The sequence below is a fragment of the Oncorhynchus gorbuscha genome, linkage group LG04 (genome assembly GCF_021184085.1).
Source record: "Oncorhynchus gorbuscha isolate QuinsamMale2020 ecotype Even-year linkage group LG04, OgorEven_v1.0, whole genome shotgun sequence".
In the NCBI taxonomy this organism is placed as follows: Eukaryota; Metazoa; Chordata; class Actinopteri; order Salmoniformes; family Salmonidae; genus Oncorhynchus; species Oncorhynchus gorbuscha.
Window position 1 is genome coordinate 59,141,849 of NC_060176.1, and position 24,473 is coordinate 59,166,321.

Consider the following 24,473-nt stretch of genomic DNA (forward strand, 5'->3'; position numbering starts at 1 on the left):
TGAAGTGCACATTCTGTCTTGTTCAACCATCACATGCAGTAACCAAAAAAAGTGTTAACCAAATCGAAATGTATTCTATATTTGAGATTCTTCAAAGTAGCCACCCTTTGCCTTGATGACAGCTTTGCACACTCTTGTCAATCTCTCAACCAGCTTCATGAGGTGGAATGGATTTCAATTAACAGGTGTGCCTTGTTAAAAGGAAAGTTTCTTTCCTTCTTAATGCATTTGAGCCAATCAATTGTGTTGTGACAAGGTAGGGGTGGTTTACAAAAGATAGTCCTATTTGGTCCATATTATGGCAAGAACAGCTCAAATTGTCACGCGGAATGACGAAGCAGGTACGGGGAGTAAAACATTTCATTATAACAGACAGAGGCGAGACAGGAACAGCGTCAGAAACCAATTCAAAACACAAAAACAATACAATGCAGCAGCGGGGAACAGAGCAGGGAACTGACAAATATAGGGGAGGAAATAACAGGTGATAAGTGAGTCCAGGTGAGTGCAATAACACTGAAGCGAGTGACGAGGGAGGACAGGTGTGAGTGATGATGGCAGGAGTGTGTGATGCAGGGTAATCTGGCGCCCTCAAGCGCCAGGGGAAGGGAAGAGCGGGAGCAGACGTGACACAAGTAAGCAAAGAGAAACAACAGTCCATCATTACTTTAAGACAGTCAATACGGAAAATGTCAAGAACTTTGAACGTTTCTTCAAGTGCAGTCACAAAACATCCAATCAAATCAAATTTGATTTGTCATATGCACCGAATACAACAAGTGTAGACCCTACAGTGAAATGCTTACTTACAAGCCCTTAACCAACAATGCAGTTTTAAGAAAAATACCTAAAAAAATAAAAAATAAAAGTAACAAATAATTAAAGAGCAGCAGTAAAATAACAAGAGTGAGGCTATATACAGGGGTACCGGTACAGAGTCAATATGTGGGGGCACCCGTTAGTCAAGGAAATTGAGGTAATATGTACATGTAGGTAGAGTTATTAAAATGACTATGCATAGATAATAACAGAGAGTAGCAGCAGTGTAAAAAGGGGGGGCAATGCAAATAGTCAGGGTAGTCATTTGATTAGATGTTCAGGAGTCTTATGGCTTGAGGGTAGAAGCTGTTTAGAAGCCTCTTGGACTTAGACTTGATGCTCCATACCACTTGCCATGCAGTAGCAGAAAGAACAATCTATGACTAGGGGGGCCGGAGTCTTTCACTATATTTAGGCCCTTACTCTGACACCGCCTGGCATAGAGGACCTGGCTAGCAGGAAGCTTGGCCCCAGTAAAAAAACATTTAGCAATATGATGAAACTGGATTTCTTGAGGACCGCAACAGGAAAGGAAGACCCAGAGTTACCTCTGCTGCAGAGGATACGTTCATTTGAGTTACCAGCCTCAAAAATTTCAGCCCAAATAAATGCTTCACAGAGTTACATTTACATTACATTTAAGTCATTTAGCAGACGCTCTTATCCAGAGCGACTTACAAATTGGTGCATTCACCTTATGACATCCAGTGGAACAGCCACTTTACAATAGTGCATCTAAATATTTTAAGGGGGGGGTGAGAAGGATTACTTTATCCTAACCTAAATATTCCTTAAAGAGGTGGGGTTTCAGGTGTCTCCGGAAGGTGGTGATTGACTCCGCTGTCCTGGCGTCGTGAGGGAGTTTGTTCCACCATTGGGGAGCCAGAGCAGCGAACAGTTTTGACTGGGCTGAGCGGGAACTGTACTTCCTCAGTGGTAGGGAGGCGAGCAGGCCAGAGGTGGATGAACGCAGTGCCCTTATTTGGGTGTAGGGCCTGATCAGAGCCTGGAGGTACTGAGGTGCCGTTCCCCTCACAGCTCCGTAGGCAAGCACCATGGTCTTGTAGCGGATGCGAGCTTCAACTGGAAGCCAGTGGAGAGAGCGGAGGAGCGGGGTGACGTGAGAGAACTTGGGAAGGTTGAACACTAGACGGGCTGCGACGTTCTGGATGAGTTGTAGGGGTTTAATGGCACCAACAACAGTTGCAGTAATCCAGACGGGAGATGACAAGTGCCTGGATTAGGACCTGCGCCTCTTCCTGTGTGAGGCAGGGTCGTACTCTGCGGATGTTGTAGAGCATGAACCTACAGGAACGGGCCACCGCCTTGATGTTAGTTGAGAACGACAGGGTGTTGTCCAGGATCACGCCAAGGTTCTTAGCGCTCTGGGAGGAGGACACAATGGAGTTGTCAACCGTGATGGCGAGATCATGGAACGGGCAGTCCTTCCCCGGGAGGAAGAGCAGCTCCGTCTTGCCGAAGTTCAGCTTGAGGTGGTGATCCGTCATCCACACTGATATGTCTGCCAGACATGCAGAGATGCGATTCGCCACCTGGTCATCAGAAGGGGGAAAGGAGAAGATTAATTGTGTGTCGTCTGCATAGCAATGATAGGAGAGACCATGTGAGGTTATGACAGAGCCAAGTGACTTGGTGTATAGCGAGAATAGGAGAGGGCCTAGAACAGAGCCCTGGGGGACACCAGTGGTGAGAGCGCGTGGTGAGGAGACAGATTCTCGCCACGCCACCTGGTAGGAGCGACCTGTCAGGTAGGACGCAATCCAAGCGTGGGCCGCGCCGGAGATGCCCAACTCGGAGAGGGTGGAGAGGAGGATCTGATGGTTCACAGTATCGAAGGCAGCCGATAGGTCTAGAAGGATGAGAGCAGAGGAGAGAGAGTTAGCTTTAGTGGTGCGGAGCGCCTCCGTGATACAGAGAAGAGCAGTCTCAGTTGAATGACTAGTCTTGAAACCTGACTGATTTGGATCAAGAAGGTCATTCTGAGAGAGATAGCGGGAGAGCTGACCAAGGACGGCACGTTCAAGAGTTTTAGAGAGAAAAGAAAGAAGGGATACTGGTCTGTAGTTGTTAACATCGGAGGGATCGAGTGTAGGTTTTTTCAGAAGGGGTGCAACTCTCGCTCTCTTGAAGACGGAAGGGACGTAGCCAGCGGTCAGGGATAAGTTGATGAGCGAGGTGAGGTAAGGGAGAAGGTCTCCGGAAATGGTCTGGAGAAGAGAGGAGGGGATAGGGTCGAGCGGGCAGGATGTTGGGCGGCCGGCCGTCACAAGACGCGAGATTTCATCTGGAGAGAGAGGGGAGAAAGAGGTCAGAGCACAGGATAGGGCAGTGTGAGCAGAACCAGCGGTGCCGTTTGACTTAGCAAACGAGGATCGGATGTCGTCGACCTTCTTTTCAAAATGGTTGACAAAGTCATCTGCAGAGAGGGAGGAGGGGGGGAGGGGGAGGAGGATTCTGGAGGGAGGAGAAGGTGGCAAAGAGCTTCCTAGGGTTAGAGGCAGATGCTTGGAATTTAGAGTGGTAGAAAGTGGCTTTAGCAGCAGAGACAGAGGAGGAAAATGTAGAGAGGAGGGAGTGAAAGGATGCCAGGTCCGCAGGGAGGCGAGTTTTCCTCCATTTCTGCTCGGCTGCCCGGAGCCCTGTTCTGTGAGCTCGCAATGAGTCGTCAAGCCACGGAGCGGGAGGGGAGGACCGAGCCGGCCTGGAAGATAGGGGACATTGAGAGTCAAAGGATGCAGAAAGGGAGGAGAGGAGGGTTGAGGAGGCAGAATCAGGAGATAGGTTAGAGAAGGTTTGAGCAGAGGGAAGAGATGATAGGATGGAAGAGGAGAGAGTAGCGGGGGAGAGAGAGCGAAGGTTGGGACGGCGCGATACCATCCGAGTAGGGGCAATGTGGGAAGTGTTGGATGAGAGCGAGAGGGAAAAGGATACAAGGTAGTGGTCGGAGACTTGGAGGGGAGTTGCAATGAGGTTAGTGGAAGAACAGCATCTAGTAAAGATGAGGTCGAGCGTATTGCCTGCCTTGTGAGTAGGGGGGGAAGGTGAGAGGGTGAGGTCAAAAGAGGAGAGGAGTGGAAAGAAGGAGGCAGAGAGGAATGAGTCAAAGGTAGACGTGGGGAGGTTAAAGTCGCCCAGAACTGTGAGAGGTGAGCCGTCCTCAGGAAAGGAGCTTATCAAGGCATCAAGCTCATTGATGAACTCTCCGAGGGGACCTGGAGGGCGATAAATGATAAGGATGTTAAGCTTGAAAGGGCTGGTAACTGTGACAGCATGAAATTCAAAGTTAACAGACACATCTCAACATCAACTGTCCAGAGGAGACTGCGTGAATCAGGCCTTCGTGGTTGAATTACTGCACAGGAACCACCACTAAAGGACACCAATAAGAAGAAGAGACATGCTTGGGCCAAGAAACACGATCAATGGACATTAGACTGGTGGAAATCTGTCCAAATTGGAGATTTTTGGTTCCAACCGCCATGTCTTTGTGAGACGCAAAGTAGGTGAACAGATGATCTCTGCATATGTGGTTCCCAATGTGAAGCATGGAGAAGGAGGTGTGATGGTGTGAGGGTGTTTTGGTGGTGACACTGTCAATGATTTAATTAGAATTCAAGGCACACTTAACCAGCATGGCTACCACAGCATTCTGCAGTGATAAGCCAAATCATCTGGTTTGCGATTAGTGGGACTATCATTTGTTTTTCAACAGGACAATGACCCAACACTCCTCCACTCTGTGTAAGGGCTATTTGACCAAGAAGGAGAGTGATGGAGTGCGGCATCAGATGACCTGGCCTCCACAATCACTTGACCTCAACCAAATTGAGATGGTTTGTGATGAGTTGGACCACAAAATGAAGGAAAAGCAGACAGGTTCTGAGCATATCTGGAAACTCCTTCAAGACTGTTGGATAAGCATTCCAGGTGAAGCTGGTTGTGTGTGCAAAGCTGTCATCAAGGGTGGCTACTTTGAAGAATTTAAAATCTAAAATATATTTTGATTTGTTAAACACTTTTTTGGTTACTACATGATTCCATGTGTTATTTCATCATTTTGATGTATTCACTATTATTCTACAATTTAGAAAATAGTAAAAAATGAATGAGTATGTGTGTCCAAACTTTTGACTGGTACTGTATATCCACAACAGACGTGTGTTTACATCTCTCCTCTCTCTTTCTCTCCTCTTTCTTCTCTTCTCTTCTCTTCTCTTCTCTTCCATGGCTCAACAGTGTGCTAGACCTGCTCTAGTGGGAGCACTGGCCAAGTTTCCTGGGTTAGAATGTGGATGTTTTAGGGCAAACAGAGGCAGATGTGGTGAGCGGATCACTAGCCTGTAGGCTGGGACAGCATTTGGAGCTTGGCTGGCTGCTTCTCATGCTGGCTGTGTCACTCTGGCTGACACCATAAATCTCACTTATTTTCAGATCCAAGCCAGACGCAGGCAAGAATTATGGTCCAGACAACATTGCCAGGCAGCGACTGCACCGTGCTGAATGCTAACAGAGAACCGCATGATAAACTGGGCAGCCACTTCTCCTACACGTTACAGGGCAAAGGCTGAAAAACACTCTCAATCTGTGTGGCTGAGACAGGGCTGATTGGCTATCAAATAGAGTTCAGAACTGGTAGCTATTTGCTCCTGGGTCGCAGAACAACACGTATCAAGGCCATGTGAGGTAGTCGCTCAAAATAAGTGGGTTGTAGGTATCTGGTTTCTCAGGTACAAGAGTGACAGAAATGTATCCCATACTTAAAGAGTCTAACTTTCCCAGTCAGGTGGTAGCATTACTAGTTAATAGAGTAATCATTCCTATACTACAGGAATCTGGCTCATATTTCCCTATGACCTCTGTCCCATACAGACTCAGCTTTACGTAACTCTCCTGTTGTGCCCCAATGCTCTCCGTTTTGCATTAAATTGCGCTGTCTGTGTGTGGCTGGCTGGCTGTGTGGGCCATTGAAGCATCTCTGTGACATTCCACTGTGGCTTATTACTGCCAGAACCTGCTCTCTCGCTTCTCCTGCTGGTTCCAGCCTGCTGGGTCACTTCCAGCCTCTGTAATGCTCTGTGTTTCATCGAGTCTCAACCATTTACCTCATCATCTATTATAAAAGACCCTCTGGAAATGGAGGAATCCCAGCAGGGACAGAATTAATTTACTGCAGCCGCTAATTCCGGGAATTTGAATCAAAGTCAGCAAAGTCCGAATCTATATGATTCTATATGCTATATAACAATGTTACAGTCTATAAGAAATATAATGAAAAGACATTTGAAGATAGTGCCACATTATTGATTTTGTGAGTCCTTGGTATTTTTTGTCTCAACCAATAATAATTTCACTCAAGCCTGAATGGACTGGTAATTGACGCTTACAAACGTCCATGCTCCTTTTAACAGAACTTAATCCCCCTTTTCTCTCTTTTTTTCAATGCCTCTTATTCACAAGCACACAAACACAAGTGAAAGTCTTAAGGAGCAGTGTACAAATCCATGTGTTTTCCCCTCATGCAGAGAAAGGGCAATGTTGACAGGAAGTCAAACACACAGCAGATAGAGCCTGTCACAAGGTGTCAGTATTAGTGATATGAAAGGATAGAGACGTCGTTTTAGAATTAGGTTAATATCCATACCTAAATTCTGCATAATGTCATGCCGTCGTCAAAGCATTTGAGAGCCAAGTCTTCAATACAGCTTTAACTGAGCAAAGTAAAGAGGACCGCTCAGTTTCTGCCCATTGTAAAGCCCTTTCAAAGCCAAACCATTGAAATGATTGTGAATCTCTTTATAGAGGTTTCACAGTAGCAATTAAACAAGACGACCTTGCTTGGTATGACCTTTTTCACTCTATAGGATTCAATTGTCATGTGGGTTCCTCAATAGAGCAAAGAGCAGACAGTCCTCAATGACTTAATGGCTGTGTACCTTGGCTCCAAGGCATTTCTAGTGGTGGTTCAGCTTATTTAGCCGTCTAATTGAAATTGAGATGTAGTGAATGGCTATAACAGACAATGTAATGTTTATGTCTGGCTAAGACAGTAAAGCTTTTCCCGGGCCTATCTTAATTGAACCAAGTATATCTTCTGACAGTGTGATGGCTGTGTAATGAAAGTTTAAGAGCTCTATTGGGAGTAATGAACCCCTGCCGATCCTCTTTCTCTACTAGGGTTCCCATTCACTAACAGTACTAAGGTCAGACACAGCTGCCCACTCACTGATAGTACTGAGTTTGCTTCTCTACCCAGAGCTGTGAACTCACGAACAGTAATGAGTCAAAAGCGGTGTTCGTTCTAGAGCTGTCCACCTAGTAGCAATGCTGATTCTGGGGCTGTCTACTCCACAACCGTCCACTCAGTAATGGTGCTGATTCTGGAGCTGTCTACTCCACAGCTGTCCACTCAGTAATGGTGCTGATTCTGGAGCTGTCTACTCCACAGCTGTCCACTCAGTAATGGTGCTCATTCTGGAGCTGTCTACTCCATAGCCGTCCACTCAGTTTATGATGCTGATTCTGGAGCTGTCCATTTTTTGAGATTTTCACTCTGTAATCGTGCTGATTCTAGAGTTGTCCACTCATTAATTGTGCTTATTTTGGAGCTGTCCACTCTAGAGCTGCCCACTCAGTAATGGTGCTGATTCTAGAGCTGTCCATTCAGTAATGGTGATGATTCTAGAGCTGTACACTCAGTAGTGGTGATGATTCTAAAACTGTCCATGGTGCTGTTGTAGAGCTGTCCACTCAGTAACAGTTCTGATTGTGCAGCTGTTTTTCTCCTTAGTGTATTCTGATATTACCCTGTGTTTGACTGTGATGGTCCCCTGTCTCTCTCTCAGGACACAGAGATCCTGAACACGGCCGTGTTGACAGGGAAGACAGTGGCTGTCCCGGTGAAAGTGGTGACCATCGGAGCAGACGGCATGGTCACTGACGTCTCAGAGGCAGTGGACTGTCGCTCCACAGATGAAGATGTGGTCAAGGTCAGTCAGGGGAAACTAATCCGAAATAAATTATTTGAGTCATAGACAACAAAAAATCTTTATTATCAAACTTATAATAAATGTTTTTCTAAGCCTCATTCTTGCATTCTCTTCTCACTAGCAGTGTAATTTTGAAGCATTGTCGCTCAAATTACCATAACATTTCAAGTCATTTATGTGCATATTGAGTTTGTACTGTATATGGTTAGAAAATATTGCTGTTCGAAAAAGTGGCAGCATGTTTGCATGAGCGTCATGCATTTTTTTGTTGTTTTGTTTTACATGTTGGTATTATTTGAGTGTGCAGATGTCTTAATTGAATTCCAGTGACCAGTGTTTGGTGACCAGTGTTTAGTGACCAGTGTTTAGTGAGTGAGATGGAGTTTCCAGTGAGATGGGTTTCAGCTAGCTCATGGAAGGTGGAGCATATTGAAGAATGGTCAAGTGCAATTGCATGGTCATTTATTGCTGTATTGACTGTAGTCTGAGCCTGACTCATTGCCAGTTGCAAGAAGTGACAAAACTCAAGTACGTTTAGAAAAATGTATTTTGTATTTCATTTTTCATTCATCCAAACTCTTTTCAGTCTTCAGACTTTGGATATGGACTTCATTCCACACATAACACTGCTTTGAAGCACTGTGTTTTTCTTGTGTTCACATACAGTGGGGCAAAAAAGTATTTAGTCAGCCACCAATTGTGCAAGTTCTCCCACTTAAAAAGATGAGAGAGGCCTGTAATTTTCATCATAGGTACACTTAAACTATGACAGACAAAATGAGAGAGAAAAAATCAAGAAAATCACGTTGTAGGATTTTTTATGAATTTATTTGCAAATTATGGTGGGAAAATAAGTATTTGGTCAATAACAAAAGTTTATCTCAATGCTTTGTTATATACCCTTTGTTGGCAATGACAGAGGTCAAACGTTTTCTGTAAGTCTTCACAAGGTTTTCACACACTGTTGCTGGTATTTTGGCCCATTCCTCCATGCAGATCTCCTCTAGAGCAGTGATGTTTTGGGGCTGTTGCTGAGCAACATGGACTTTCAACTCCCTACAAAGATTTTCTATGGGGTTGAGATCTGGAGACTGGCTAGGCCACTCCAGGACCTTGAAATGCTTCTTACGAAGAAACTCCTTCGTTGCCCGGGCAGTGTGTTTGGGATCATTGTCATGCTAAAAAACCCAGCCACGTTTCATCTTCAATGCCCTTGCTGATGGAAGGAGGTTTTCACTCAAAATCTCATGATACATGGTCCCATTCATTCTTTCCTTTAAACTGATCAGTCGTCCTGGTCCCTTTGCAGAAAAACAGCCCCAAAGCCTGATGTTTCCACCCCCATGCTTCACAGTAGGTATGGTGTTCTTTGGATGCAACTCAGCATTATTTGTCCTCCAAACACGACGAGTAGAGTTTTTACCAAAAAGTTATATTTTGGTTTCATCTGACCATATGAGATTCTCCCAATCTTCTTGTGGATCATCCAAATGCTCTCTAGCAAACTTCAGACAGGCCTGGACATGTACTGGCTTAAGCAGGGGGACACGTCTGGCACTGCAGGATTTGAGTCCCTGGCGGCGTAGTGTGTTACTGATGGTAGGCTTTGTTACTTTGGTCCCAGCTCTCTGCAAGTCATTCACTAGGTCCCCCGTGTGGTTCTGGGATTTTTGCACACCGTTATTGTGATAATTTTGATCCCACGGGGTGAGATCTTGCCAGCCTGGTGCAGGTCTACAATTTTGTTTCTGGTCTCCTTTGACAGCTCTTTGGTCTTGGCCATAGTGGAGTTTGGAATGTGACTGTTTGAGGTTGTGGACAAGTGCCTTTTATACTGATAACAAGTTCAAACAGTTGCCATTAATACAGGTAACGAGTGGAGGACAGAGGAGCCTCTTAAAGAAGAAGTTACAGGTCTGTGAGAGCCACAAATCTTGCTTGTTTGTAGGTGACCAAATACTTATTTTCCACCATAATTTGCAAATAATTTCATTAAAAATCCTACAATGTGATTTTCTGGATGTTTTTTTTTTCATTTTGTCTGTCATAGTTGAAGTGTACCTGTGATGAAAAGTACAGGCCTCATCTTTTTGCCCCACTGTAGTTTAATTATAATCTCAACTGCTATACGCAGGCTGTAAAGTGCCTTAGGATTCTATTCAGGTTAGCCACTGACATGTGACAAATAGGCACACATTATTTTCACTTGCACAGCAGTAAAGACACAACAATAGGGGTGCATATGGGTGTGCCTGATTATGCAACAACTAAGACACTGGGAATGATTTATTTGAACTAAATAGGATTGAATGAGAGCAAATATGCAATGATTGACAATATACATGGCATTTTATCCTTGCAAAGAATTGTACGTTCAAGCTTACAGTATGTTAAATCAATAAACAAATCCGGAACAGACAAGAAAACTCTCTATTTTTAGAGTGTCTGTTTTCAGATTTAAGCCCCAAGACAGGATACACAAACACAGAAAAAGAAAGCATTTAATAGGGAAACATCAATGACAGGTCGCTTGAGTTTTCTTTTCTTTTCCGTGACTCTCTCAAACCGAGGGCACACTACACAAAACACAACACCAAGCCCAGAACAGTACAGTGGGATTCAGGCAGTGCCTCCACATCAATGGCTCACTTCTGTTCTCTGAGAAATCCTCCTCCTGACTCACAGTGACTGGTTCATTATCAATGGAATGGCTAACTCTCCAAAACACCAACTGGAGTAGAGACAGAGCCTTCAATCTGTCCACAGTCTGTTTCTCATCCTAACTGGGTGAGCTGTCAACAGACAGGTCCATTGTGTGCCAAAGGCTCTGCCAGTTGATGTCGGTTTCCCTCTCTTTGAACATGTCATGAAGATGAATTCAGCCAGGGAGACGACAACCTGGGCCATCCTAATCACAGGCACATTTATTATTAAGACATCCAATAGAGCTTCCTATAAGCCCAGTATAGTGTTAACTGGCCATTGTAAAGAAAGAGGTAGCTACTCTGTTTACTCTGATGAGCTACAGGGAGGATGGAATTTTGGCCTTGTTTTTACACTCCACATCTAAAAGATGATTTTCTTCAATTGTGTTTTAGAGGAAACTTTTTCTGTCGACTACTCTACCACATTAGCATTGTGTTGTTGGCTATAGTTAGAAAACTGAAGACCCTCCACACCAGAGTGATTTTCTGAGGAAAGGAACAACCGCATATAAAGAGGTTGCTGATACAGGATGCCTGTGCTTTGAGTAGAAATACACGTGTTTAATGTATAAACCGGTTGGGTGAAGAAGAGCTAGATTGTGTCAGTTCATTTCTAGTCATGAGTGTAAACATAACTACTTCATGTCTTTTGGGCCTGGGGAATTGAAGGCAGTGTTAAGTAAACACAGGGTGCCACATCACCTGAATAATGAATCACTGTGCTCATTTCCTGCTGCTTTATTCACTCCGTAGCTTTATAATTACACTGAATCATTTTAAAAGGATGCCTCATCTGACATTCTCCCTTAACCCCAGCTACAGAATAACGCTACTTAAAAACAGATCTGTGTTGACAGGTACAGGCAAAAATTTGTCCATATTATCATTTGTTTGCATATTTGTATACATACTTTTTGGGGTGCATGGCTTTGACAGGCCTGCTAAAGGACTGATGAGATCCAATGTAGGCAAATGTGCCAGCCAGTAAAGAGAGTAGCGTATGTGAGCGGCCCACACTCTCCCCTGGTTCCAGATCAGTTCGGTGTCCCACTCTGTGCAGTATTTGTGGGTACACTGAGGTTATTAGTCCGACAGTAGTTGAGATACCCTCTCCAGGAGGTGTAAAGGCATTCTGCTCTGCAGAACGTGTGATGTTTGGGTTCTGTGTGTCCCCTCTCTCAGCCAGCCTCTGGCATCTCATTGAAGATACTGGTGAAGGAGAATGATTGCTCACATTCAATCACTGTAGCTCCTCTGCTAGACCTAGCGTCTACACAAACCGCCCATGTAGGTTTGGATTTTTTTTAAATGTTGACGAAACTGACGCAGGGAGCATGAAATCTTCCACCTCACCATGCACACGCTAGTCTAGGGTACATATTCTCACTTTTAATTACACGGTGAGAACTAAAGAGAGTAGGAGAGAGCAAAGGAGACAGAATTGTCATCACAAATACCATTCCCTTTATCAGGCTGCCTTGATTGGTCTGATTCTATTGCTGTAACTACCCTTTGTTCATCCTTTGGCTTTACTCTGACAGTCATGTATGTGGTATTTATGTGGTATTCTTTCCTATCGCCTCCTGCTTGAGATTGCTCAGATGAACCCATTGTTGTACTAGTTAACCCCGTTTAATCCATATCTCTGTCATCCATAAAGCTACAAACTATAGGTTGAGTCAGTGCAGAAGTACTATGACAGATGAGATCTGGGGTATCAATCCTCCTCTCCCAGCTCCACTGAGCGCTGCTGTCGCCACTAGAACCACTGCACTCTGGATAAATGATAGCTGTATAGACCAGTTCTCAGGAAAGCAACATCATCACTCATTCTTGTTTTCTCCACCTCTGATCTGTGTAGCGTGAAAGATACAAAATGTTTGGGACATTCTACATGTAACACAATAGCCTTGGTGTGAAAGTGAAACCAATAAAACTCTCAATCCCAGACCTGAAACATTATGTCCAATAACAGTCCTGGTCTGTAAGTGAAGGCATTGTTCATGAAGAGCACAAGTCCATTTAGATTGCCATTTCAGGTTCTTCACTCAATTAATTTTTATGAATTTAAGCACTTGTCTTTGAAGGGAGGGATCTGATGTACGTGGATTCCTGGTCTGTTTATTGCCATGTAGATGGGTTCCTCCAACCAGGGAGGGGGCACAGGAGGATTCACGGGTGCCCCTAGGTGCTGTGCTGATATGAGTGGCACGGCTGATGTGGACCGTGGGCTGCTTAATTGATTCTGTCAAGCCAACTCCTATATTCAACACCTAGCCCTGCCCACCGTCATGCTTCTCCAATCCCATCCCTCATATCTACCACTGATTGTATCTGTCTGGCAAGTCGTTCATTTCCTGGGCTAGATCCCGAGACAGCCTTAATGTCCTTCGTAAGTATTCTCCCGTTAGCTGCCTAATGTGTCTGATTCATGTGCCTCTGGATCCTCCTGGACGTTTATGATATCTTGAGGGATGAGTGTGACAGAGACTGTATAACTCACAGTGAAGTGGTCGCTTCCCTCCAGTCTTCTACAATACCAGCCTTCCCGTGTCAGCCTACTGAGGAGGAGGATGGTGAGTGTGTACGTAAAAGTATTGATTGTGAGTGAAGATGGCTGATAATGTGCCACTGGGGGCCAGTGTTAGTCCGTGTAATGTGTTAGGATGGCTGGACTTCATCTACCATGTTCTCCATAATTGTTTCTGCTCAGATTATTGTGAATTAGAGAAGCTGCAGCAGGCAGTTACTGTCAGGTGCCATAGTGTTGTATGTGAATCAATCCCAGCACTCAGACAAGCTGTTAGGACATGTTGCAGTCCTCCACACTCACCCCTGACAGATGTAGGTTTAATATAATATCGCAGACAGTGATTATCTTTGTGGCCAAAGCACTGCTGTAAATCATAAAGCGTTGCATTGTGTGTGTGTGTGTGTGTGTGTGTGGGTGGGTGAGTGGGGGGGCACATCAAATGGCACTTGAAGAAATGCTGCTTAGTGTCATTTTGTTTATCAGTGATGTTACAACCGTGATGTGCTGTGCAGACCTGTTGTAAAGTTTCAACTCTAGGGAAATGGCTTTGACATTGTCTGTCGAATGCACTTTATGAGAGAGAGAGAGATAGAGAGACAGAGACAGACAGACAGAGAGAGAGAGAGAGAGAGAGAGAGAGAGAGAGAGAGAGAGAGAGAGAGAGAGAGCGAGAGCGCAAGGGTGAAGAGAACAATAGAGCCTGATAAGAAGTGAGGACTCCTTTGACATCTTTATCAGTCCAAACAGACTCACACATCAAGCTCTGACAGAGCAGAATCCGCTCAGTCTGTTGTGAAGAAGCAGAGTTTTAATAACTTTATTAGAAACCAGTAGCAATACAGCAATGCTGCCAGTCTTTGCAATAAAACCATTACATCATCATCATCCTCTTCATTATTTGTGCCATTATAAGTTGTAGACATAGTGGTCCTAATATGTATTGCTTTAATACAGAATGACTATTCCCCAGACCAGGAAGAAACAATAAGACATAGTGTGGTGGGTTCACCTTACAAAGCTTCCTATTGCAGACATGCTGAGCGAAGATATCCAGTGGTAAGAAATCCATTTTAGAATTGAAGTCTAAAGCAGTACTTTGAAGGAAGCTCTGATAGTTGACTGTAGCCCTTGGGCTGCCCTACAGTGTAACCCAGACCTCCTTAGAAGGATTCATGTCAGGGAGAGCAAATAAGTAACAAAGGCTTGAAACCCAGAAAGGCTTGTGCTTTTGTTTGGTGAAAGTGAGGGAAGGACATGTGCAACAACAGGAGACATGGAGCATTGAGCAGGTGGGAGTCTGGGGTTCTAAAGCTGCCTCAGACGAGCAGTGATGCAGGGAGAGGAGAGTTCGGGAAGAGCTGGGTATCTGTCACACAATCCCTTTTCCTTGAAGACACACTGTACGTTCTGTGAATGATGATTGCTTATTCATCTCTTATATCTGGCAATAAAGAAGCAACTTGGAAATGGGAAAATATATTTTATGATTTCATCTCAATTCATCTCATTGTAGTAGTAAACTGCTAACGGGAGCTTTCTCAAAATACCTGCTTTCAAAATAGATCAATTCCCTACTCTGTATGCTTTTAGAAGTGTGTGAGTGTGTATGTTTGTGGCTGGGCAGGTGTGTGTGTGTGTGTGTGTGGGGGGGGGTGTTCCATGTTTGTGTGTTCGATGCGCTCCTGTAACTTCCGGCCACCCCTCTGAAGGCCCTTTGAGGTTTTTTGTGTATTTGTGGTGCTACATGGCTACATCATAGGGCTTTAAGAGAGAGAGGCTGGGTGTGGATCAAAGAGTAGTTGCTAGTGAAGGAGCGAGGTCAGGCAGCTAAAGCAATGAGGAGCTATGAAGCCCTGCTCCTTTCAATGGCATGCAATTGGCCCAGTGATTTCCACTAAAAGGCCATTTATGAAACAGATGATTTTGAGCTTGTCATGTTATCAGCGGAGACCTGCCTTCCTCTCTCTAGCTGCCATCTGTTGGTGCTGCATTTAGCCCCGGGGCATATCTAGGTCATCTAGGAGGCTGCATTGCAACCCTCTATCCACACATTCAAAGATGTGCCCCTGCCCTCTTCTCTCCTTTTGTAGTTGTTCATAAATAGAGGGGATGGCAATAAATAATGCTGAGGGACACAACACTTTATCTGGCCTATAGTGCATCTCATTCTGTAAGGGTCGAGATAAAATACATCCTACAGTACAGTACAGCACAGTTTGGAAAGTGTGTGTGTGTGTGCGTGCCAGCATTGTCCGTTGAGTTGGGTTTGGCTGGTCCTGATGGTGCTGCTTTGTCTGGGTATCTCCTTGTGATAATTACACATGCTTCTCTCCCCCTCCTCTCCTATTCCTATCCAGGTGTCAGATAGGTGTGACTATGTGTTTGTGAATGGGAAGGAGATGAAGGGCAAGGTGAGGATGATGGTGAACTTCACCTACAGCTACCTGAGTGCTCAGCTGGAGATGAACGTGTGGATCCCACGGCTGCCCCTCCAGATCGAGGTGTCTGACACAGAGCTCAGCCAGATCAAGGGGTGGAGGGTGCCCATCATGGCAAGCAGCCAAAGGTATGTGTCCCTCTTCCCCTTCCATAGAATCACAAGCTTGAGCTTGTGTCCTCAAAAGTTAGTACACCTCAGCAATTTATTTTAAAAAATACCAGAAAGGTGAGTTCCCAAGCTTTCTAAAGCTATGCAACATTACCAGTTATTGTTTATAGCCACACAGGGCAATGAGGGCTGTGTTGTGTTGGACACAACTACCATGGTTGCTTCTGGCTCACTGCAGGGCCTGGCATTATTAGAGCTGTCTGAAGGTCACCCCTCTCTCCCCCGAGGCCTCGTCTCCAATAGCACCTTACCCACCATTCTGCTGGCCTCACACTCTTTGACACCCATCAATGGAGGGAGCAGACATAGGTCAACATATTATAATTAGTACTGGACATGTTCACTGTTGGACCTGGTTTGAGTCCCCTCTCTCACCTGCCAGCCTGGACATGAAGGTGTCTGGCTCCTTTCTAATTAGCTGTTATCTTATTCAACATTTTCACTAACTGAGGTGAGAGGCATATAGTTTGGATTTGTGGGGGCTTGTTGTGCTATGTTGTTTTCCTATTGTGTGTTGGTATGCCCCTATCAGCAGGGACAGTCCATTTCTGTTGTACTTGTTGATGAGTGTGTTTGGTCTGGCATGGAAGCTGACAGACCGCTGGGAGTTTGTTTCCTCCCTCTCCTCCTCTCATCTCTGTTTATCAGGGAATAACAGGCGTAACCTTGCAAAATAGCGGGGTGACTGGTGACGAGAGCGGGCCCCGGGCACCCGTCCACAGTCCAAGGAACCCACAGAGCACGGGCCCATTCAGAGCCTCAATACCAAGAGAAGGGACCTGCCTTCGTCAGATAGGCTGCTAAGTGTGCCACAGAGACAAGACAGAGAGAGAGAGAGAGAGAGAGAGAGACCATTGGGATCCAGATTATGTGTGTCCAGGCCTGGGAGTGGGATGCTTGCCAGAATGCTCCACAGTCTTGCATTTGCGGGGTTTGCCTCCCCCTCCCAGCAGCCCCAATCAAAACATGGACAAGATAAGTGTTTACAGGCAGGCACATGAATGAATTCCCCTCGCTCAGGGATACAAGTGTGCTCTCTGTGAGGGATGTGCAACATGTCATGATGATTTTCTTCTCATGGCAATGTTTCCTTTGTTCCGGGACCGGGTAACGTTTGTGAAGGGTTCTTATGTTCTGTTTTAAGAACATCTGCATGTTTCTTATTATATAAGTGAATGTATGTTGTCCTCAAAGGCTGAACTTGCCAAAACAATGTCACTAACTGTCCTCTTTCGACATTACAATTTGGACACGGTCTCTCCCCCGGGGGGAGAGATGTGTTGGCCAGAGAACTGATCTCTCTTGCCTGTCTGACTGCCTGCTCCCCGCCTGCCCTGGTCTGTCTCTCCCATTCTGGTACAGGTGCACTCGCCACTCTCTCTCTCCCCATAGTTTTGCTCACCTACATCATATTCATACATCACTGACTTCTTATTGATCTGCTGTTGGACTATTTGATTAGTGACTCTTAGGACAATAAATGTACATGTTGCAGTTGTTCATGTTGCTGTTGTCTACCCTTGGCTTTTACAATGTCGGCGATACTTTTCTAACCCATTGCTCTATGAATGACAAAATATATGACTGTTTCTCCCTCGAGTTTTGTGAGAAACCCCACGCTTGCTCCGAAATGCACGTGAGAACTATGCACATTGTTAACATTGTTGAGAACTATGCAGGGAGGGGGCACAGGAGGATTCATTGTTGAGAACTATGCACACTGGTTAAGTACCAAGAGAACAGTCCTGACATGTGAGCGCGAGAGTCCGATTTCTCCCATATTGTTTGGGAGAAATCGGACTCTCGCGCTCACATGTCAGGACTGTTCTCTTGGTACTTAACCAGTCAGGACTATTCTCTTAATACTCTGTTTTACACATCTCCTGAAATATGTCACGTTAAAGATTCTGGTGACTATGGATTCTCGTTCAAGTGCTGTCTGTAAAATCCAAATGTTGTAACCCTCGACCAAGACTTACCATTATCTTGCTGCTTCTATGGTCTGGAAATGTGCAGTCTAACCCAGGTCCTGACATTCTTACCCCTGCCAAATTATGTAGTCAGAGTGGCCTGAAGTTTTTGCATATGAATGCAAGAAGTCTTCTGCCGAATATATATATTGTGAATATATTGATAAAAACTGCCGACCATGATGTATTTATGCTTTCTGAAACCTGGCTACAAAAATCTATTACAGGCAAAAATAGTGGCATAAATGGTACAATGTTTTTCGTACAGATCATAAATCTGAGGGTGGTGTTGCTGTATATGTAAAAGACAAGTTCTCGGTGGTCATTCTGACTTCTGTTACTAAACTTAAGCAATTTGAATATCTGTCTTTGAACCTAAACCTTGGCTGATTTTTTAAATATTGTTGTATCTTGTTGTTATGGACCTTTATCTACTACTGTTGGCTCTCTGGATTGTATTTTCGAATTGTTATCACAGCATGTCAACTCTGAGTTTGTCTGGATGGGTGATCTGAATCAGGACTGGTTGACATCTAGCTCTGATCAACTCTAAATTCTATGCAATACCTATAATCGCACTCAGATTGTCATTAGTATAACTAAGTTGAATATAAAATATCCTCTGAAATCCTCTTTGATTGATTTGATCTTAACCAATACTCCTCATCGTTTTAATGCTTCTGGTATTTTTGCAAATGACATAAGTGATCACTGTGCTATTGCCTGTGTGAGAGATGGTAAAATTCCTAAGAAATCTCCATGTCATTATGAAAAGAAACAGGAAGCGGTTTGATATTCAAGGTTTTATACATGATGTATCTAGCACTGAATGGAATAGAATGGAATTAATCCCTGATGTTGAACTACCCTTTTCCACAACACATTCCAGGATGTATGCAATATTCCCTTTAAATAAATGCAGGATTAAAGGCAAAGAGAATGAAAGCAATATGTAATTATTATCAATGACAAATTACATCCTTTAAACAAAAACACATTGTTCTTAGGGTAAAACGTTGAGCCTATTATACTTTCAAGTGGTAGCTGGTAGCTCATTTGTACTAAGGAACTTACTAGAATCATAAGGGAACAAAATGCTATGTGGGCTAAAGCAAGAGGGACTGCTTCGGCAGATTATTGGATGGCTTTTAAATGTCTTCGAAATATGGGTTTGGCTATGATCCATAAATTGAAAGCAGACCACTACCTGAAAACTACTTCAGATAATTTAAATAATCCATCCAAATTCTGGCAAGTAGTGAAGGGTTTGGAGTGCAAAAACGATACACAGCTTCCCAAACAATTGTTGGTCGACACACATATTGTAACTGAGAGAACTTCCGTTCTGAAAGCCTTGAATTAGCATTTTTTTTTATAGATGCAGGCAGTTTATGACACACATATTGTAACTGAGAGAACTTCCGTTCTGAAAGCCTTGAATTAGCATTTTTTTTTATAGATGCAGGCAGTTTATTTTAAAAGGCTAAAGGTATAATTGAGCCCCCTATGAATTTACCTGACACCCCTGTGCACTCCTTCACCATGTTCTCCTTTTCATCCTTCTCTGTTTCAGAAGTGTGTAAAGCCCTGAAAGAAATTGTTGAAAAGAAGTCACCTGGCCCTGATGACCCCCACTTCCTGCACCTAGCTGCAGACATCATTGCTCCCCCTTAACCAGAAGGGGACTAGGGTTCCAATTTTGGAACACCCCCCCCCCCCACGTTCAGCTGGAAGGTGGCGCATGGAACGCAAAAATATTCCTAAAAATATTTAACCTCCACACATTAACAAGTCCAGTGGTTCAAATGAAAGATAACACCTTGTTTATCTACCCAGCAAGTCAGATTTCTAAAATGTTTTACGGCGAAAACATAGCACATATTTATGTCAAACCACCACCGAAGACACAGCTAATTTGCATAGCCAAATTGAAAAAAATATGCAATCAACAAACGCAGGATTAAAAGAAAAATAATGCACTAACCTTTTGAAATCTTCATCAGATCACAGTAATATAACATGTTACACAGTACATTTATGTTTTTTTCAATAATATGCTATATATATCCATAAATCTCTGTTTACAATGATGCATCGTTCAAAAAATGCTACTCAAATGTCCTGAGAAATGACGATAGCTCCGGCAGATAACGTCAGCTAACAAGGAATACACATCATAAACTTTGACTAAATATGCATGTTCTACATATATATAGTTAGATACACTTCTTCTGAATGCAATCGCTGTGTTACATTTATTTTTAACGTTACAGGTTTCGTTCACTAGGCTATACTATGAGTCGGCACTCAAAAAGTAGCATTATGGCTCCTCTATCTTGGAGTCCACATAAACCCAAATTTACCACATAAATATTCCCTTACCTTTGCTGTTCTTCCATCAGAAGACCTGGAAGGAATTATACTTACCAAAAACAGCGTTTAGTTTTGCAGTCTGTGTCTTTCGGTTCTCAAACACGACAAATTTCGGTTGAAATGTAGCCAAAAGTCAAGTGGATGCGCACCAAAACGTCAAACTTACATATTATATGTCGACTAAACTTATCAAACTAAGTTCATAATCAAGCTTTAACATGTTATAAAGGTGTACAGCAATCGTGAGGACGAACAGAAACGCATGCATTGTATAATCGATCTTGGAAAAAAGACAGGACCGGAGCAGAGCGCGCATAAAAGTGACCTGTTTTTTCGCGTGACCGAAAGGTTTCGGCCCGCCAAAACTCTCGTGAGCGCACGATTCTCACAATGAGAAGCCCCATTGAAAGCTGAGATCGCGCTGAAGACAGAGAGACTGTTCCCAGACCTGTAAGTGCTTGGGAGGGTGGGGGCGATGACGTCAAAGTTGGGCCAACTTTTCTGATGACAAGAGAGAGTTTGGGAGAATGACTGCACTGAGAGTTCTGCTTTACATACAGACATAATTTAAACGGTTTTAGAAGCTTTAGAGTGTTTTCTATTCAATAATATTTTTATTTGCATATATTAGCAACTTTTGACAAAAAAAAATTATGTTTATTATGGGCACGCAATTACTCCAGCGGGGGCAGTAGACAGCCCTATCCCCAACAGGTTTTAACATGTAATTTTAACCTCACGCTTGATGTTAAGGAAATCTCCAAGTTATGGAAATCTGCTTTCGTACTGCCTCTCCTGAAAGGTGGAGATCCTTCGCTACTTGACAACTTCAACCCATATCAAAATTCTCTGTATTGTCAAAGGTACTGGAGTTAGTTATTAGGCAGCTAAAGACCTACTTCCAAGAAAACAACATCTAAATAGAATGCAATCAGGTTTCAGGTCTGGCAGCACTGTTTCAGCAACATTGAAGGTTTTAAATGACATTCACTGTGCTCTTGACAAGAAGTTACGTCGTGTGTCTGTCTTTATTGATTTGTCGAAAGCGTTTGACACCGTGGACCATACTGTGTTAGTGCAAAGGTTAAAATGTTGTGGAATTACTGGTCATGCTCTATATTGGTTTATAAATTACCTATCAAATCGCACACAAAGTGTATTGGCAGATGGTTGTAAATCTGAGTTCATAGAGGTGTGCTCAGGTGTTCCGCAAGGTTCTATTTTTGGCCCATTGTTGTTCATTGTGTATATCAACAACATTGGGGATCTTATTGAAACAGCGGATGTTCATTTTTATGCAGATGATACTGTTCTTTATTCAAGAGGTAGTAGTTTCTCTTTAGCTTTTGAAAATGCCCAAAGAGCATTTAACATCAAACAACAGAATCTGTATGATTTAAAACTCGATCTAAATTTGTGTAAAATAAAATGCATGGTATTTTCAAATGCCAGGCATGTTACTAATCATGTCATTGCTACAATGGCTGGGCATACTATAGCAAGTTATAACAAGTTAAAGTGTACACATATTTGGGTGTGTAGGTTGATGATAAGCTGAGCTTCGCTGTGCATGTAGAGAACTTGATAAGGAAGCTCAAGCTGAGAATAGGTTTTTATTACCGGCATAAGGCTTGTTTTTCTTTGGAGGCAGGAAGGAGCTCTTACGATGTACATTACTGCCGGTTCTAGATTTTAGTAATGTTATATATATGCAGGCCTCAACCACTACCCTGAGAGCACTTGATTCAGAGTATCATGCAGCCCTCGGGTTCATTACAAATCAAAAATGTCTAACACATCATTGTGATTTCTACAGCGCTGTGGCTGGTCATCATTGACCTTGCGTAGGCTTAAACACTGGTATAGACTGATTTATAAGGCCATATTGGGTAAAATGCCATTTTAATGCCAGTTCTTTTTTAATCAGGTCGGTAAATTATGGCCCCATTCTCATTGGCTTCTAACAGCATCAAAAATTATAACAGGTCATGGTAGAAAGAGTTTTAGTTACTCAGCTCCGTGGTCCTGGAATTCTCTCCTGAACATTTAAACATTTGATGATCTAGTTTGATCTAGTTGGTGGAGTTTAAACACTTGATCGATGTATATATCATAGAAGAGTGTAATTGTCTTTAGGACAGCTGTTTTTTAGTCAAGACTTTCGTGTTTTTTAACGTAATATGTCATTGTTGTTCTGTATGTGTGTTTATAGTTGTGTTAGTGTATGTAAGTTGTTTCGCATGAAACGTTGTTCCCCCTGCTGCTATTGGACCAGGTCTCTCTTGGAAAAGAGATGTATGAATAAAGGTTCAAATATATATAAATAAATAAGTGGCTGGTAATCTAGCAATTAAGAGCTCTTTCCCCAATCACATCCTCACTCGGCACCAAGCACATCCTCCTACTGCCCCAATTCCATCCTCACACGGCCCCAAACACATCCTCTCTCTTCCCCAATCACATCCTCACTTTGCACCAATCATATCCTCACTCTGCTCCAATCACATCCTCCCACTCTGCCCCAAACACATCCTCCCACTCTATCCCAATCAAATCCCCCCACTCTGTTCCAATCACATCCTCCCACTCTGCCCCAATCAAATTCCCCCACTCTGCCACAATCACATCCTCATACTGCCCCAATCACATCCTCACTCTCTGCCCATACTCTGACTAATCCTCTAGACTGGAGCTAGTCCCTATTCAGACCCGGGTCCTAGGAGCTGGAAGACCCTCACTGTAGAGAGTATGAGTGGATGAAATGACAGTAATCTGTCAATAAATAAGATAAGCTGAACCATAACCACAGTTAAGTTGGAAATGTCACGCTACAGTGTAAAAAAAAGGCAGACAGGCGTTTGCAGTTCTTTATTCACTTTTCTTTTCGTACTATTTCTTACTGAAGACTAATTCCTTGATTTGAGTGCTTGTGCATGTGAAATAACCCTCGTCCTGAAATCCCTCTTATCTTGTCAGTGGAATTTCTGTGCCTTAACTCTATTACTCAAGGCTGATCTCTAACACTCTCAGCTCGCGTCTTCATTGCCAGACCCTAAATAGAGACCATGCAAGAGGATAATCACAAGAATAACATTTCAAGTGAATAACTTCACTCTTTCCTCTCTCATCATAATATCAAACCTTGTGTGTGTGTGTGTGCATGTGTGTCCGTGCATGTGTGTGTGTGTGTGTGTTTATGGCCAGACATGATGTGATTAGGTGATGAGGCAGCAGGACAGGCGAAGCCCTGTGATTATTACACTGTTGACGACTCACATTCTTGCTGTGAGATGTTACCCCACTCTTCCACCAAGGCACCTGCAAGTTCCTGGGCATTTCTAGGGAGAATGGCACTAGCCCTCACCCTCTGATCCAACAGGTCCCAGACATGCTCAATGGGATTGAGATCCGGGCTCTTCGCTGGGCATGGCAGAACACTGACGTTCCTGTCTTGCAGGAAATCACGCACAGAACGAGCAGTATGGCTGGTGGCATTGTCATGGTGGAGGGTCATGTCAGGAAGAGCCTTCAGGAAGGGTACCACATCAGGGAGGAGGATGTCTTCCCTGTAATGCAGAGTTGAGATTGCCTGCAATGACAACAAGATCAGTCCGATGATGCTGTGACACACCGCCTCAGACGGACCCTCCACCTCCAAATCAATCCCGCTCCAGAGTACAGGCCTCGGTGTAATGCTCATTCCTTCGACGATAAACGTGGATCCGACCATCACCACTGGTGAGACAAAACCGTGACTCGTCAGTGAAGAGCACTTTTTGCCAGTCCTGTCTGTTCCAGCGATGGTGGGTTTGTGTCCACAGGCTACGTTGTTGCTGGTGATGTCTGGTGAGGTCAGCTGTCCGTCCTGTCTCCCTGTAGTGCTGTCTTGGGAGTCTCACAGTACAGACATTGCAATTTATTGCCCTGGCCACATCTGCAGTCTTCATGCCTCCTTGCAGCATGCCTAAGGCACGTTCACGCAGATGAGCAAGGACCCTGGGCATCTTTCTTTTGGTGTTTTTCAGAGTCAGTAGAAAGGTCTCTAGTGTCCTAAGTTTTCATAACTGTGACTTTAATTGCCTACCGTCTGTAATTAACAACCGTTCCACAGGTGCATGTTCATTAATTGCTTATGGTTCATTAAACACGGGAAACAGTGTTTAAACCCTTTACAATGAAAATATCTGAAATTATTTTGACTTTTCTTAATTATCTTTGAAAGACAGTGTCCTGAAAAAGAGACATTTCTTTTTTTGCTGAGTTTATTTATCTCACGGGAAGTGTGCTATGTATCTATGACATACAATCACTTGTTTAAAGCAACTTTACAGGTGAATTCCACAAAAGCAACATTGTAACCTTGTAAGCCTTATTTTCACATTGCAATACATATTCTCATTGAGACACAGTCCATTCTTTGAGAAGAAGACTGGTTGCTTATGGCAACTTGAACAGGAT

General features: G+C 43.7%; 1 protein-coding gene across 1 annotated transcript in view; it reads left to right on the forward strand.

Moving 5' to 3' along the window:
- LOC124034367 (transmembrane protein 132C-like) overlaps positions 1 to 24,473 on the forward strand; it is a 239,430-nt gene that overhangs the window by 208,008 nt on the left and 6,949 nt on the right. Inside the window, exons 5-6 of the mRNA XM_046347473.1 lie at positions 7,683 to 7,826; positions 15,422 to 15,630. Of these exons, the coding sequence (XP_046203429.1) occupies positions 7,683 to 7,826; positions 15,422 to 15,630 (353 nt within the window). The remainder of the gene's footprint in view (positions 1 to 7,682; positions 7,827 to 15,421; positions 15,631 to 24,473) is intronic.